This window comes from Pseudopodoces humilis, chromosome 14, assembly GCF_049639895.1.
Source record: "Pseudopodoces humilis isolate 2021_Gansu_Grassland_sample_001 chromosome 14, ASM4963989v1, whole genome shotgun sequence".
In the NCBI taxonomy this organism is placed as follows: Eukaryota; Metazoa; Chordata; class Aves; order Passeriformes; family Paridae; genus Pseudopodoces; species Pseudopodoces humilis.
Window position 1 is genome coordinate 6,815,849 of NC_142213.1, and position 16,254 is coordinate 6,832,102.

The 16,254-nt window shown below is 53.7% G+C and overlaps 2 protein-coding genes across 3 annotated transcripts in view; both read left to right on the forward strand.

Moving 5' to 3' along the window:
* The window catches only part of EDC4 (enhancer of mRNA decapping 4), a 33,181-nt gene extending 26,188 nt beyond the window's left edge, over positions 1-6,993 (forward strand). Inside the window, exons 24-29 of the mRNA XM_014255537.2 lie at positions 181-296; positions 949-1,114; positions 2,293-2,479; positions 3,687-3,906; positions 4,602-4,765; positions 6,026-6,993. Coding sequence (XP_014111012.1) covers positions 181-296; positions 949-1,114; positions 2,293-2,479; positions 3,687-3,906; positions 4,602-4,765; positions 6,026-6,218 — 1,046 coding nt within the window. The 3' untranslated portion in view covers positions 6,219-6,993. The remainder of the gene's footprint in view (positions 1-180; positions 297-948; positions 1,115-2,292; positions 2,480-3,686; positions 3,907-4,601; positions 4,766-6,025) is intronic.
* Positions 6,994-7,833: 840 nt separating this feature from the next.
* Positions 7,834-10,862, forward strand: NRN1L (neuritin 1 like). 2 transcript variants are annotated; one of them, XM_005526412.3, is made up of 3 exons: positions 7,834-7,907; positions 10,201-10,363; positions 10,445-10,862. In XM_005526412.3, exons 1-3 carry the CDS (start codon positions 7,850-7,852, stop codon positions 10,716-10,718), a joined length of 495 nt encoding a protein of 164 aa, XP_005526469.1. In that variant the 5' UTR covers positions 7,834-7,849; the 3' UTR covers positions 10,719-10,862. The 2 variants fall into 2 exon arrangements, with proteins under 2 accessions (XP_005526469.1, XP_087918441.1); XM_088062315.1 differs by lacking the exon at positions 7,834-7,907 and adding an exon at positions 9,852-9,958.
* The last annotated feature ends 5,392 nt before the right edge of the window (positions 10,863-16,254 follow it).

Here is a 16,254-nt window from a genome sequence, read left to right on the forward strand (position 1 = left end):
CTACCTTCCTAGCAAAAACTTCCTTCAAATGTCCAACCTTAGTTCCCCAAGCAAAGTTTACAATCATTGTCCCTTGCTGTGTCATATCCAAGAATCATTTGATTCCATTTTCTTTTCTAGGCTTTGAAGTGTGACTTTAGGCTTAAAGCTGCAATTTTGTCCTTTTTTTGTTATGCCTAGGCATTTCCAAGAGCATGGACCCTACCATCAGCCAGCTCAGTAATACTATTGCTGCCAAGCTCACTGCTGTTGAGGGGACACTGAAAGAGAATATTACCAAGCTAGTGAAATCAAAGGTAAGGAGTACTGGAGTAGCTTTTCCAGGGCACACTGAGTTGTTACCTGCCTGGGTAGAAACTTCTTATGCCTTTTCCTCTCACCTCTGTCTCTAGGTAATGCCAGTTTAGCTGCTGGTAGTCAAAGTTTCTCATGGTCTCATTAGAGGACAAGCTCTTTGTATGCTCCCCTGCCCACTTTGCCTGATTAAGACTTTTTTCATTTACCAAGTTGTTAATTTTCTACTAGAGTAGAATTTCTCACCACTGACTTTTAGGGCCAACTCAGTCAAGTCAGTCAGCAAAGATTTGACTGGCTCCATTCTGTTCTCAATATCCACATTATTTAGGGGGCACAAACTGCTTACTTACCTTGGCAGGGAATGATGTTTGTTTGGGAAGGAAGGAGCAGAAGAGGACAGGCTGTGCCTGACTGCCACCTTCCCTCGCTCTACAGCAGAAGTACAGAGAAGGGGTGCTGGTTTTGGGCAGCCCCTGAGCAAGCAGAGGTTCTGGTGCAGCGGCCAGTGGGAAGAGCCAAGGGAGCACCCTTGGACACTGGGCTGTCCTTACCTGCTGTGGGTGTGTTGCAAGGACCTGGTGTTTGCTCACACCCTTAGTTCTGGAGCAGACTGTAGTTAATTTTCTGGAATCTTCTGTGTGTGCTTGTAAGAATCTTACAGACAGTGTTGTGAGGGCCACAGCTGACACTCTGCAGGGACCCATCCAGTCAGCCTACAGGGAGGCCTTCCAGAGCGTCGTACTGCCAGCCTTTGAGAAGAGCTGCCAGTCCATGTTCCAGCAAATCAATGATACCTTCAAGCAGGGCACACAGGAATGTGAGTAGGTTTTCTTCTTCAAGTCTTCTCTGCACTACTTGCATTAGTGGTTGGCAACATGCTGGCCATATGTTTTTACCTTTCAGAGTTTCACTGGTGAGTGTTTAACCTCTTAGCCCATCCATGTGTTCTGTTTCATACTTGGGAAGGAGAAGTGGGGAGCTTTTTGTGGGTGGTGCCATAAGAGTAGGGATTCATTTCTGGTCTTTGTAGCCCACATAGCAAAACATTCAGCTGTGTTATGGGGATCTGTGACTTCATCTATTGAGTAGGAAACCCAGCTGCAGGATTATTCCATCCTGGTGTCAGGAACATGATGAGTGGAGAGTGTAGTAGTCCTGTAGCTAGGCCCTCCTCTCAGAGGGGTAATGGATTGGAGAAGGTTTAGAGAAGGGTACTGGGATGATCAGAGGTTAACTAGTGGCTGAACAGTGTGGACATAGGGTGAACTAGAGTATACCCTTACGTAAGGAAAGCTACACACTGATGCACTGCAGAAAATCATTCCTGTTTTCAGGTTTGGGATGCAGATCCATGGCCTTTGGGGAAGCTGGACAGGTATTACTCTGCAGAGCTGGCTTCTGAGAGGGCCTGAATGTGGCCAGTGTTAGCATAGTGACTTCTGTTGGCCATAGATCTGCAGGGTGTCTCCCGCTGTTGTTTATTTTGCACCTTCCTCTGTTGCACAACTCTCCTACAAATATGAGAGCTTACATTCTTCTCCCTTTTGATCAGGCCAGTTCATAAGATATTTTGAAATACAGGTTTTAAGTCTCAGGAGACATGATTTCCTTTTTGTCAGAAAAGTTCCCCCTCTTTCTTCATGAGCATTGAACTAATGCAGATCAAAATTCACACTACGTATGAAATAAAACACCCTCACTCGTGCCTTTATCTCCCCTGAACAATGAGTGCCTGGAGAAGTCTATTGGAGGAGAACTGGTGGGTTTGTTGCTGTGTTGTGTGATCCTGTGTGATGGGGAGACTGGAGGATGGGTTTCTAGTTTAATATAATACAGCCCAGAACAAGGCTTGTGCTTCTCCTCTGTCCTGTGCTCATACATGGGCTCAGCAATTACTTCTGCTGGAGAACATGTAGAGCCTGGCAGCTGGATTTGTGCCCTGATCATCTCCACAGGTACGGATGGCACAAACATCTCCCTCTCTGCTTGTTGCAGATATCCAGCAGCTGGAGGCTCACTTGAAGAACAAGAAGGTACGAGAGCAGGAAGTGCGGGACCCGCTGCTGAACCAGCTTCGGCAGCTCATCAGCACCTTCCAGAGCACCACGGAGCAGCTGGCGTCCACCATCGCAGCCAGTGTCCATGCTGAGGTGCAGCACCAGCTGCACATCATCGTGGGCAAGTGAGTTGGCAGCTGGGCTTGTGGAAAGAGATGTCACTGAGATGTACATGCATGTATCACAAGCACCTCTCCCTGTTTAGCTGTGGAGGCAAGCCAGGAGTGCTGTAGGGCTGCCTGTTGGCCCTGCACATATGGCAAAGCAAGTGGGTTGGTGACTGTTGCCCACAGAAGGTTTCCCAGCTGTATTGGGAAGCTCAGGGCCTGCTTTTCCCCAGGCCCCATGTGCACAGTGGAGAACAGAAGGATCTAAGGCACCACTAAGCACACTCAAATCTGAATACTTCCTGAAGATCATTTCAGAGGAATCTTTTGAAGGCTTTTCTTTACTCAGTGTCCTCAGGCATACAGTTTCTACACACTACTCTCTCTCCCCAGAGCTGCTCTGCAGCAGTTTGTGCTTTGTCCTCCTGGTTTCAGGATGGGATCCCAGCAGTGCCTCCAGCACATTCATGCTGTGAGGCAGCAGCAGATTGCCAGGCAATGGGATTGGCTGGTGGTCACCTGTGGGGCAGAACAAACCTGTCTATTTTGAGCCACCAGAACATATGTCAGAACACACTGGGGTCTTCAGTGCAGGCCAAAGTTGCCAGAAAGGACACAAGACTAAATCCTGGTCTTGTTGCATGGTCTGTGCTTGTTCCCAGGGAAGTCCTGCTTTTCTACCTGTGGAAGAGCAGGTTTGATGCTTTGTACCCTTTGTGAGAGGGGAGAATCCAGTCCTTGAGGGAAAAGGTGTCACACAGAGCAGCAGAGTCTGCACTGTGAAATCCTCTTCTGTGGAGAAGTCACAGGCACAGTGTAAGTGTGTTCTCATTCTAAAGGTGTCATCTGCACACTAGGAAGTGCATCTGACAGATCTCCTGTAGGAGGCTGGCCCCATTTGGGGATAACCCCACAGCTTATTTGCCTTTCTTGTGAGCCAGAGACATTGAAAATTCAAAACACTGTTTAATGAGAGACTTAGTTCCCTGAAATGTCACTTTCCTGCACAGAATCCCAGCATCTTCCAGGTGCACCCTGGGACTGGGACATTGTGGTGTTGGCCACAGAGTTGCCTGTGCCTCAGATCTGTTTGCATGAGCCCTTAGGGAGCCACACTACAATAAGCAAACTAGCCTGTGCTTTCTCACTGGTATAAGCTTTGTGCAGTGTTATCCCTTGGCTCTTCATTCTCAGGTGCCCATGGGTTCTGTTTTGTTTTTTTCAGCATGCAGGAGTCTATTTTGGCCCAGGTGCAGAGAGTCATTAAAGGAGAAGTGAGCCTGGCTATGAAGGAGCAGCAAGCAGCTGTCACCTCGAGCATTGTCCAGGCAATGCGCTCGGCAGCCGGGACACCCATCCCCTCTACTCACATGGATTTCCAGTCCCAGCAGACTCACATCCTTCAGCTCCTCCAGCAGGGACACCTCAACCAAGCTTTCCAGCAGGTACCTAGCTTTCCTGGTAGTCATCCACTGCTTGCTGGGGACTGAGAAGGAAAAAAGGACTTCTTGAGGGCGGGCGCATAATCTCACAACAGCTTACACAGGAGTTGACTGAAAAGACCTTGTGGCAGTGGAGTGCTTGAGGGGTGCAGTTGCTCTCATGCAGGTGGAGCCAGAGCCATGCAGGTTCCATGATTTGGTAGCAGTAGTCATCCCTTGCCCACGTCCTGTCAGGACAGTGTCAGTGCTCCAGTAAACCAGCATGTTCTGCCATCAGCACTGACACATGGAGCACCTCTGAAGAGCAACAGCTTCATAAGCCTCTCCAGGCAGATCTACCAGCTGGGGCCTGACCTTGCCTTTGACTTTTGAACATGCAGGCAGATCCGTTTGAGCTGCTGCAGACAAACTCTTCTGGTGATCATAGCACTGCTGGCCCTGCTCCATGCTGCTGACAGTAACCTGCTCCCCTCTGTCTGGTTGTGTTCTCTTCAGCTTGGAACAGATACATGTGTCCTCAGAGCATAGAGCAAGGACCTAAAGATGGCCCTGGTGACCTGTACAGCAGAGGTGCAGAGATTTTTGCTCCAAGAGGAGCAAACTGTCAAGCCACTGAGCATCCCAGAGCTGTCATTCTGTCCTGTGTTCCTCACCTGCCTGTTGGTTCCTGTGCATTTCTAGCTGTGTCTTCCTTTTAGGCTCTAACAGCAGCTGATCTCAACCTGGTTCTATATGTCTGTGAGACTGTGGATACTCAGCAAGTATTTGGACAGCATCCATGCCCTCTGTCCCAGCCTGTGCTGCTCTCCCTCATTCAGCAGCTCTCCTCAGATCTGGGCACACGGACAGAACTGAAGTTGAAGTGAGTATGAGCAGAGAACTGGGTCTTGTTCTTAGCCCTGGCTTTAAATTCACTGCCTGGAAGTGGGAGGTGGAACTTCGACACAAGTTGGAGTTTCTGTAGCCTGTTACTGGCATGTTTACAGACAGTGGTAGCTCAGAAAAATGTCAGCATTGCCACAGAAAGCTTTTCTGCCCTGAGGTAGTAGTGGAAGGAATAGCCAGCAGTAGGTGCTGGTACCTCTGGAATTGTAGCCTGTAAATATTTGCAGCCTGTGCAGTGATCCGCATTCCTCAAGGATTTATTTCCTTGTGGAGGCAAAAGGAGGGATAGTACCATGTTCCCTGGACAGTCTAATAACCAGGGCAAGTTTGCTCTGTCCTCAACTCTTAACCCATCACTGGACTTTGTGTCGGCAGCTTCTTGTCGTGACTGTCAGCAAGGCTCAGTGGGAGGCTGCAGCAGGAGCTACTGGTACAATTTCTGGTGGATGTTCCAAGCTTGTGTGACAAAATAGTGACTGTACTGATACTTGCCATGAACATTTTTAGTGTCTGAGTCAAAACCCTGCTATCTGCCCTTAAAAGCTAAATTGTTAAGGTACCTACAGGTTTTGACTATGGCTTGTATGGAAAAATTACTTAAATCGAGTTTTTAAGTCAATAAGGATAAAGCAAGCTAGAAAAACTGAAAAGAGCTTCAAGTTACAGTCAAGTTACAGGCTGGTAACTGGGGTTAAAGCTGCTGCTGTAAAGTTTAAACTGGATTGTTATTGAAAACCTGCAGTGACCACATTGCCTTACTCAGGCTGTGTTTAAAAGCTGATGGCTCATCTGAACTTGAGTGTTTTGTTGGTAAAAGTCTTGATCTTCTCCCACCCCTTGCTGGATGGATTTTATTGTAACCCTACACAAACTGAGCTTCACTGCTGAGGGGTTGTACTGTCTAATGAGTGACTAATTCTGCTTAAAGGTATTAAAGAAAATATTTGCTGAGAGTGTCCTCCAGCACCGTGGGGAGTTCTCGCTGGCTGTTGCCTCTGCCTTAGTTCCAGCAGCCAGGTTGTGGAGCAGGTGGGCAGGCTGGGTGGGAGCTGTAGGCTGACCTCACATGTTTAGGAAGGGATAGGTGGACTCTGCTGTGAGTCAGGAACATTTATTTCATGACAACTGAAAATACTGCGGAGTTTGGGTGGAGTGGGGAACAAAACTGTGCATCTTCAGTGCTAACATGAACTGAATCGGATTCTGGGTTTGGTCCTAACCTTGCTCTCTCCTTCAGCTACTTGGAGGATGCAGTGATGCACCTGGACCAAAGCGACCCCATCACCCGAGACCACATGGGGTCAGTCATGAACCAGGTGCGGCAAAAGCTCTTCCAGTTCCTCCAGGTGGAACCCCACAACCCTCTGAGCAAACCTGCGCGTCGCCTCATGATCATGCTCCAGGGCCTGGTCACCCCTGGCATGACCTAGGAGGACCTGGCTGCCTGGTGGGCTGCTCCACCGAAGCCCACTCAGCAGATCCGTAGTTACTAACGGCGTCTGGCTGGTGTTAAGAGCTCTTGCCAGAAAATCTATCAACACGTGTGTGATGTCTCCAAGGCGAACGCCATCTGTGTATAGTTCCAAATAGTCACTGAACATTCACTTGGCTTATTTTTTCCTAAATAGCCTCTTTTTTGAGAGTTAAATCTCTTCTTCACCTGCCCATCCGTCCCCAAGGCTGGCTGGCAGTCCATGTCTCATGCAGCAGAAGCCGATGGATTTCTTACCCCTTTAGAAGTTTGGATCTGCTGCGGTCAGCAAGGGAGCAGCGAGGTGTGCGCTGAGCCCGAGCACAGGGGCTGCCAGCGCTCCTTGCTGCCCAGAAACCTGTACCCACACCTTAGTGAAGGGCTCAAACTCCCCCTCCCTGGCAGGCTGAAGGCACAGGGAGGAGGTCAGCTGAGCAAGAGGGATTAGTTAAAATTCATTAATTAGTTAGTTACTCTGAGGTTCATTAATTCCAGATCCACAGTGGAATGCCCGGCCCACCTGACCCAGAGAGGCAGGTTTGGGCAGGGGGTGATACCTCTGGAGTGCCCCAGGGAGGGGCTCTGGGTCAGGGTGCTGAGGCAGCAGCAAACTGCAAGAGCCCCGGGGGGGCCACCAGTTCCGTTGTGCATCAGAGCATGTCCATGTTTCAGACATTAGTTTTGATTTTCCACCGAGGTTTTTTCTTCTTATCTAAATTTTGAAGTTTTGGGGGGTTTTGTTGTTCGTTTTTTTTTTGTTTTTTTGGAAATAACATTAAGAACAATTCAATAAAAAACTTTTTGAGAAAAAAAAAAAGTGGAGACTTCTGTTGTGTGATGGAGGGAAGACTGAGGCGTCTTTGAGGATATCAAACCATCTCCAGGCTGGAGCCTGAGGTGAGAGGCCAGGATGCCCTCTCTGTTCCCAGATTTTTTCTGAGTCTCTGCTCAAGCTTTCCTGTGTGAGTCCAGCAGGACATATTGGTCTTGCTTCCTGGGAGAGGCAGGAGCTGATAGTGGCCTGCTGGCTGTGAGGAGAGGACATTGATTCCCCTTTTCACAGCAAAAAAAGGTCTCTGGCTGTTCCTTCCTGGAGAAGAGAAGGCTCTGGGAAGACCTTGCAGCACCTTCCCAATACATAAAGGAGCTCAGTGGAGCTGGAGAGGAACTTTGGACAAGGGCATAGAGTGACAGGACAAAAGTGAATGGCTTCATACTGACAGCGGGCAGGATTAGATTGAATATTGGGAAAAATGTATTCCCTGTGAGTACAGTGGGTCACAGGTTGCCCGGAGAAGCTGCGAATGCCCCATCCCTGGGAGTGTTCACAAGACCAGTTGGCACAGGGCTGGACGGTGCCCCTGCCGGTTTGGAACGAGATGGTTTTTACGGTCCCGTCCAACCCAAACAATTGCGTGATTCCGTGAACTGCAAGGGCCGGGGTGCAGCCCCTCGGCGGGGCCGGCAGGGCGGGCCGGGGGCCGGTCCCGGGGCGGTGCCGGGCGGGCCGGGGGCGGGCGGCGGGGCCGGGGCTGCCGGCGGCGGCGGGCGCGGAGCACACGGCGGCGGCGGCGGCGCGGGGTCCGCACCATGGGCGGCGGCTGCTGGCGGCTGCTGGGCGTCGTGTGCCCGCTGCTCCTGCACCTCGGTGAGTGCCCCGGGCTCTCCCCGCCGGGGTTGGGGGGCTGGCGGGTGGGAGCGGGACCCCCGGGCGCGTCCCGTCCCCTCTGTAGCTGCGGGGAGCGCGGTGCCCGCCCGGGTGCCCCACGGCTCAGCGATCCGTCCACCCTTGTCCCGTGTCCTGAGATGCCGGGCAAGGAGGAACGCGGCTTCACGGCGGTGTTCGGGTTCTCTGCTCAGGCGGGGACAGCTCCCGAGCTCTGGCTCTCCAGCCCTGTGTGCCCACCCCACGCAGCTGCTGGCTTTCCCTGCTGCCCTCGTTCAGCGGGGCCGGAGAGCATCCCGATCGCTGGGGGACTGTTACCTGACAGGTCCGGCACCTCACTGGCACCAGCGTGTCCCCTGCACACTCCCGCTCCTCCGAGAGCCGAGGGAGGATGCGGAGCACAGCGGTACCCAGCGACGTCTCTGCTCTGAATAGGGATGGGGAGCCTGGGATTAACCTGGTCCGGCTGCACGGACGATGAAGGACAGGGACCACCAGACCTCTGGTTGATTTTAGGCTCAGAGAGTGGGTGAACCCGACCCTTCCCCAGGAGTAGGATGGCTGCGTCGGCACCCGCTGGGGAGCTAGGGATGCTCTGCAGCGCCCTGGGAAACTTCCTCCGTGCTTTTTGCCTTGGGCTTTCTCCCGACGGAGCCGGGAGCAGGTTTTTCCCCATGGTTTTTCAGCAGAGCAGCGGAGGTGATTTGCCCTCCTGCTTTCTCCTTTGCTCGCCCTGCCCAGCCTCGTGGTGAGGGAGCTGAGCGTAGGGGAGGGCTTGTGCCGGACATTAGAGGAGTCCAGGAGGTGAAACCTCAGCCTGCATCAGGGACCAGCCGGCTGAGGGGATGTATCATCTGGCCTTGCCAGCTGCTGAGTCCTTGGGCTGGTGGGAGGCAAGCTTCTTCCCTGGGTCAAAAGAGGAGTAATGGATCCCACTTTATTGATACCTGCGATGTTTATGACCCACGTGTCTTGCATTAGTCCGATACTTTCCTCGGTGCTGTGCTCAGGGGGTTCTCATCACAAACACCTAAAGTGCCCTGTGATCATGTCAGGCTAGCGCTGGTGTTCGTCTCTACTGCAGCCACTTTGCTCAGGACCCTGTTCCAGGGGTGCAGGCATGGGATGCCAGGAGCAAGGTGCACGGCTCCCTGGAGACATCCCGGCTGCCTCAGCAGTCATCAGGAAACTTTCAGCTGTTTCTGAGGTCACCTTTCCACAGGGGTCTGCCACAAGGCTCTCCTCAATTAGAAACCTCCCTGGTGCACACCCATGTCACTTCCAGAACTTTTGTAACTCCTGGCACAGGGACCCCACATCTTCTGGCCTGCAGGACCTCTGGGGTAGAGCTGAGGACCATGCAGGTTTGCTCTGTGACCCAGTCACACACCAGCTCCTTTTGGGCTTCACACGGCTCATGGATGCACTCGCAGCCCTCATGAACACACCCTGTCACCCATTGTCCCATGTATGGCACCAGGGCTTGGCCAGTGCCAGTGGTGAATCGTTTGAGAAGTGGAGAAGGGAATCAGGGCTTCTCAGAATGAAGCAGCCAGACTTGCACTTGTGCCTTTTCCTTTTGTACTTTTTCTTCCCCTTTCCCTCCCCCACTTCACCTTCCTGCTTTCCCTTCCCCTTTTCTCTTGATCCTTTCCCCTTTCTTGTTCACCTTTCCCCTTGCCTCTTTCTCTTCCATCTTCTTCTTCTCACCTTTCCTCTTCCCCTCCTTTCCACTTTCCTTTTTCCTTTCCCTTTCCCCTTTCCCCTTTCCTCTTTCCTCCTTCCCTTCCCCTTTCTCTTTCTCTTTCTCTTCCCCACTTTCCCCTTCTCTTTCCCCCTTCCCCTTTCCTTTCTCCTTTCCCCCTCTTTCCCACTGCAGCCAGAGCGGGGACTTGAGCTTGCTGAGCCTTTGCTTTGTTTTTTTCTGTTGTAGTCACAAATTAATCTTTGCTGTCAGGGGATAAAGGCCGGGACAGATGGCTCTGGGGAGAGCCCGGGAGGCCCGAGGGGACGCGGCCGGCAGGAGCCCTGCGGTGAATGGCAGCATCGCTGCGGGGTCGTCACATCGCGCCGGGCTTCCTGGCCACGAGGGAAGGGTCACTACCAGCGCCCAGGGAGGGTCCGGGGGGATGTTGAAGCCCCTCGCCACGTTTCAGAGCCCAGTGTCACCCGCACCCGGTGACACCCTTACGCCGCGCTCCCCTGAGCCGGGCAGGCGGGGGCTGCCGGGGGTCGGCGGGGGCTCAGCTCGGTCTCTCCCCTCTGTGCCCCGCAGCCGCGAGCCAGGAGCCCGTCAGCATGGCGGGGCAGTGCGACACCATCTACAGGGGCTTCGCCAGCTGCCTCATCAGCCTGGGGGAGAGCATGGCCCAGAGCGTCCGGCAGCAGCAGCAGGAGGAGGGCGGCGAGGAGGCGCAGGAGCTGGACACTATCTGCAAGTGAGTGTCCCCGTGGGAGCCGCTGGGATGGCGGGGTCACCTGCCACCAGCGCCGCTCCCGACTCCCGCCCTCCTCCCCAGGTCCTGGGATGACTTCCACACCTGCGCCAGCGAGGTGCTGTCGAGATGCCCCGTGGAAGCGGCCACCATCTGGGAGTCGCTGCGCCAGGAGTCCCGCAAGATCCAGTTCCAGGGGAACCTGCAGGAGCTGTGCAGCGCCCGGGGCCGCCTGGCCAGCCCCCAGGGCTCGCCGGCCGCTGAGACCAACCAGGCCACTCTGCGGAGCTCGGCCCCCTCCCTGCACCCCCGTCTGCTGGCCCTGCTGGCCCTGCCGCTGCTGCTGGCCCGGCTGTAGCCCTGCTGGCCCGCGGGGTGCCCAGGTGATGCCGGGTCGGTTCCCCCGGCGGCTGGCCCGTCCCCGCCATGCCCACCTCCCTCCGGGCATCCCTCGCGGGGCACGGTCCTCTCCCGCAGCACTTCAGATGGATTTATATTTATATTAAAAGACACTTTTACATTTCTCACGTCTCTCTGCCATGGGATGCCCCTTGAGCCCCTGCCAAGCCCCGTGTTTGCTCTGGGGAGTGGAGAGGAGATGCTCCCTGCACCAGTGCCCAAGAAGGGTCAGTGGGAAGGTCTGTGACTCCGTTCCCACAGTGTATTGCCCATGGCCATGCCAGGCAGTCCATGGGACCATGGACAGCCCCAGGAGGGGGCGATTCCCACTACCCTGGTGCTCCCCAACCCCTGCTTTTCAGGGCTGGCATAGCAGATACTCCCTTTAGAGGTGGGTCAAATGTTTTATTCGTTTTAAAGGGCACCTTAGGAAAACACAGGGTGCAGATTTCTTTGTCTTTTTGGCAGCCAGTAGCCTGTCTTCTGATGGGCACCTCCAGTGACATTTTCTGTTTCCCACCCCTTTTATTCTGGCCTTGCTGTATTCATGGTTATGAAGAAAACTATGGTTTGCAGGGAAGAGAGAGTTTTTGGGATTTTTTTTTTAACCGAGATGATGGAGGTAAAAAAGCTAGGGAACTGGAAATCTCATCCAGGTTTACATGGAACCTGTTGAAGTTAAACCAAGATGGTTTGTGGGTGTTGCACTTGGCTAAACTTGTATCTCATCAGTGGAAAATGCTCTAATTCCCATCCCTGTGGCTGTTATGCTGAAAACTTACGATATTTTTCCCAGCTACTATAGCCCAGTGTGCAAACCAGCTCCCCAAGGCCTGGGCTGGCGAGGCATCCTCCCCACTCTCCTGGGCACAGCCACCACTCCCCACCCACTGCCTAAAGGGCCACTGGAATTGCATATGGGCCACCCCAGCTGTGGTGTGGCTCATTGCTGGTGTGGCCCCCAGGCCCCAGCAACAGTGGTGGGTAAATCTGGTGGCATGTGGGAAACCATCCCACTTGGAAAAGGCAACAAAATCCTCTGGCCAGCAACACAAATGCCACCGCTCTGAGGATTGTTCCAGGCTCAGCAGAGAGCAGAAGCCATGAGCTCCCATGTGCAGTGGGTAGCAAGTTGCTGCTGTTTCTGTGATTTCCTGACTTTAAGGGTGTCCCAAAAACATTCCAGCAGCTGGGCACATGGTTTTGGCCCAGGGAAGCCTTTGCACACTCTCCTGTGGCAGAAAACCTTCAGTGTGTGAGCAAGGAGCTCAGTAGTCACTGTCCTCATTGAGCCAGGGAAAAATATTGTTTGTTTCATCATAAAACCTCTTCCTGCAAAGTCTGGTAACTTAAACATGTGATTGGTAACCTCTGGGATGTCACCCTGGCTGTCCCAGTCCTCTGCCAGGCTCTCAGTCTGGGAAACGCTAAAAGGATTGCTGGTTCATCGCATGGGGCTCAGCTGTTGCTGCTGATTCCTCAGCTCTGTGGGGGACACTGTATTTATTTCCCGTTACTCATCTCACTAACCAGCCTGGAGCTGGCTGAGGGGGACACAAAACATCTGGTCTCCCGGCAGCCCTTGGCGGGGGAAGATGCTGATCCCGGGGCCGGTGCCCCATGGGACACGGGGCAGGACACCACCCCAGCTCTCCTCATCCAGCAGCTGCCGCTCTCCGTGTGTAACGCCAGCCCCGGAGGATAATCCTCCGATTCTTTCCTTCCCAGTTCCTGACAATCCTGTGTTTAAGGGTGAATTAGTGCCGGATCCCGGCAGGGTGGCTAAGAGGATAAACGCCGGCCGGGCGCCGGCCACGCACCGCGCAGCGCCCGCCGGCACCTCCGCGGGGGTGGGAGCGGTGGGATCGCAGCGGGGCAGTGGGAGGTGGCCGGGGACACGGAGCGTCACCAGCCTGGTGCTGTGACAGGCTGCCACCACGATGGTGACACTTGCAGACAACAAACTGTGCCACTCCGATCCAGCCGCAATCAAAGCCTGGGAAGATCCACTCATACCCACCAAACACTTCGGGTGCCTCACCCTGTGTGCAGAAACACGCACCACAGAAGGTCCCATGTCCTGGAAAATGTCACCGTACATGTCACGGACCCTTGGCTGTGTCACCACGCGTCCTGAGCACCAGCACTTGTCACCACACCTGGCTCACACCTTTGGCTGTGCTTCCACGTGTGTCTTGCAGCTGAAAGGTGTCACCGTGTCACCACACAGCCTGCAGGAACTGATGGCTCTGGGAAGCCAGAGCTGGGATTTGGGGGTGCTGGAAAAGAGTGCACCTATGGGTCACCACTGCCTGGTGACACCGCATGTGCAAGAGTCCCCAGCAAAGCACTGCCCAAACCCCAGTGTCACCTGTCACACCAATCCTCCTTCAGGGAGGTGCCGAGGGCAGCAGTGTGACAGCAAGGGTGGGCATGCCGACCCTAGGAAAGCTCTCTGGTGCTCCAAAACTCGGACATTGAGCCAGTGTCTGTCTTTCCATTGGGTCTAAGGGTTTGGGACAGTCCTGCAGCTGTGTCCTGCTGTGGAAAGGGACAACATCCTTGTTCCTTTCCCCAGAACAAACAGCTGGCTCCCTGCACACTGACAGCATCTTAAAGCAACTGTCCTGGCTGAAAGGAGCGGATGGTGGGGAATGAGACTGGTGGGCCCCGGCACCGGGAGCCTTTGGAGCACCCGTCATGCTGTGAAAACCCCTCATCCTGGTTACAAAACTCCGGTGACCTACTTTACACTCCCTGCTTTTGTTCTTAATTCCCAGATATGGCTGCTCTCCAGATTTTGCCCATCAAGGCAAATTAATTGGAGTAGATCCTAATTTGCTCTCTGCTATTCTTTGGGCAGAAGATTAAATGCTCTGCAGACATTATCTCCCTCTCTCTTCTCTAAGAGACAAACCTGAATTATTAAAAAAAAGAAAAAAAAAAGGATAAAGGCCAGCTGAGTCCAGCTGAATTGACGTTTGAAATCACTTTTGGTAATCGTAGAAGGGGCCAGGAAGGCCCTCATATCCCTGGGAAGTTGGAACCAGATGGTGACACTATTCTAGGTGGCTGTGTGAGTGAGACAGCACATGTGGCACAGTGACATGAGGGCCAACCTCCCACTGTGCCACCCAACACCTCTGCCACACGATGGCTGAATTCTCCATTCCTTCCCCCAGGGAAATTCCTCCTGATGGAGCTGCCAGCTGGGGAATGACTCCTCATCTGTGGGGACACGCTTGGGTTTCTCTCACTGGATAGACAGGTGTGGAGGCTACCAGTAGAGGGGTAATGGTTCCTGGCCCTTGCATGGTCCCAGTGCCACTGTCCCAGCCTGGCATCCCCAACCAGGCACCAGTTTCACCACATCCAGCTTTGCTGGCACCCCAGGGGGAGCGGGAGCACTGGAAAACAAGCATAGCCTGGAGGACACTATGTCACAATGCTGGCCACTGTCCGAGTTTGCATGGGGATTTCTGCAGAGCCAAATGTCCAATTTTCCAAAAGGAAACACCAAAAGACAACCTCAATCCCTACAGATTGGAGGTAGTGGGAACAGCTGAGCCAGAGTCACCTCTGCTGTGGGGGCTGTGTTCAGCCCCCCGCCTGGCACCCCATCTGCCCTCAGCTTTGGGGCTGTTTTATTCTCCAGAGAGGCATATGGAAAGTTGGATTTCTTTTTTAAGCAGCTTTAATTGAACATCCTCCTGTTACGACCTCTGCTCAGCCTTGCTGGGACAACCTTGAGCTCTGGCTCAGCATAGCTGCTGAGGCTTGGGCCTACTGCCACACAGGGCAGGGATACAGCTCGGAGGAAATCCAGATTTCCCACTTTACCCCATCCATTTGATGGCAGATGAGGGGCCCTGTTCTCCTGGCAAAGCAGAAAACCCTGGGATCCCCAAATTGCCCCATGCTCAGGATGTGCAGCAATGTCCCAGGCAGCTTTGTGGTGCTGGGTGATGCTGGAGGTGCTTCCAGCCATTCACATCTTTCCATAGAGAATTATAGCTCATTGCATCCCAGGGAGACTCTGGAGTCAGCTGGCAGCACCACAGGCAGGTGTGGGATGCAGAGGGAGCTCTGAAGTTCCCACTCCAAGCAGGGTTTATGCTGGAGCCAGCTCTGGAGCATCTCTGCATCTCCAGGGAGAGAGGATCCTGCACCTGTGGGCACCCAGCACTGCCCCGCTGGTCCCAGCCTGCCTTTAGCAGCTTCCAAAGGAGAAGCCTTGAAGAAGCCACTAACAGGAGATACAAAACTCTAAGGGAACCCATCCCTGCAGACAGGTGAGGGCTCTCAGGAGGGAGCAGCCAGGCTGCAGGACCAGGGGAGTGGTGGCCGCCCCATCCCTGGAAGTGTTCATGGATGGGGTCTGAGCAACCTGGCCTGGTGGAAGTCATCCCAGCCCATGGTAGGGGTTTGGAACTGGATGACTTTAAAGGTCCCTTCCAACACAAACCATTCCAGGATTCTGTGATTCTTCACAGACCTTCCTGCCTCAAGGGCTGAATCCTTCCCATGGGGCTGGAGGCAGGCTGTAGGTCTTGGGCATCAGAGCTGGCAGGGGATTTCTGAAGGGGTCAGCATGGAAGAGCAGGGGGAGGCCCCTCTCCAGGGAGACCAGCATCTTGGAAGGGAGGAGGCAAAAAAAGAAATGGCAAGGAGACAACAGCCCATTTTACCCTTTTGTTAGACCCTCCTCAAGCACAACACTGCTTTGTGAGTGTGTCAGAAACCTGTCCCCTCTTGGAGGAGGGAGAAAAAAACCAATGTTTTTTGGCTGGAGCAGTGCTGGTGGGAGCCCAGGCACCCAGAGCCTGGCAGGATGAGCAGCTGCAGAACCTCTCAGTGCTCAGAGCTTCACGGCCAGTGGCCCCAGCAGCAAGGTACTTATCCCGGTCAGAAAACTTCCTGCTGTAACTGCAGAAAAGGCTCTAGATGGAATAACAGACATCAGGAATCAACAGGCAATGACCCCAAAGTCAAACCGGGTGCCTGACCTGGCAGGCAGTGGATCACACGGATGAGCAGACAGTTCCCTACCTCATCTCTGGGTGTTTTGCCAGGCGGATGTTGGCTTTGTGCAGATGTCTGGTGTGAAGTTCTCTTGGCTCCAGTGGGTCTCAGAGCACCACCACAGCATAAATAATACAAGAGCTGCTCTGATTGAGGTTCTCAGAAGTCCGCGGTTCTGGCCCAAGGGTTCAATGCCTGTTGGCTCTTGGACATTTTTCAGCGGTGATGGACCTGGAACTGCCTCATTCAGTGTTCCCATGAGGCTGGTCAGGAAACAAAGCTGTGAGGAAGTGACTAATGGAAGATGCATCCCCTGAGGGAAACACATCCTTGCAGAGCACTCATCCCTGTGTGAGCATCTGTGACCAAGGGGAGGCAGCCCACTGCCCTGCACCCATCAGCCACGGTGGCAGAGAGGAATGCGCTGGTGGAACCAAGATGGGATGACCTTGAGAAACAGCCTAAAATAACAG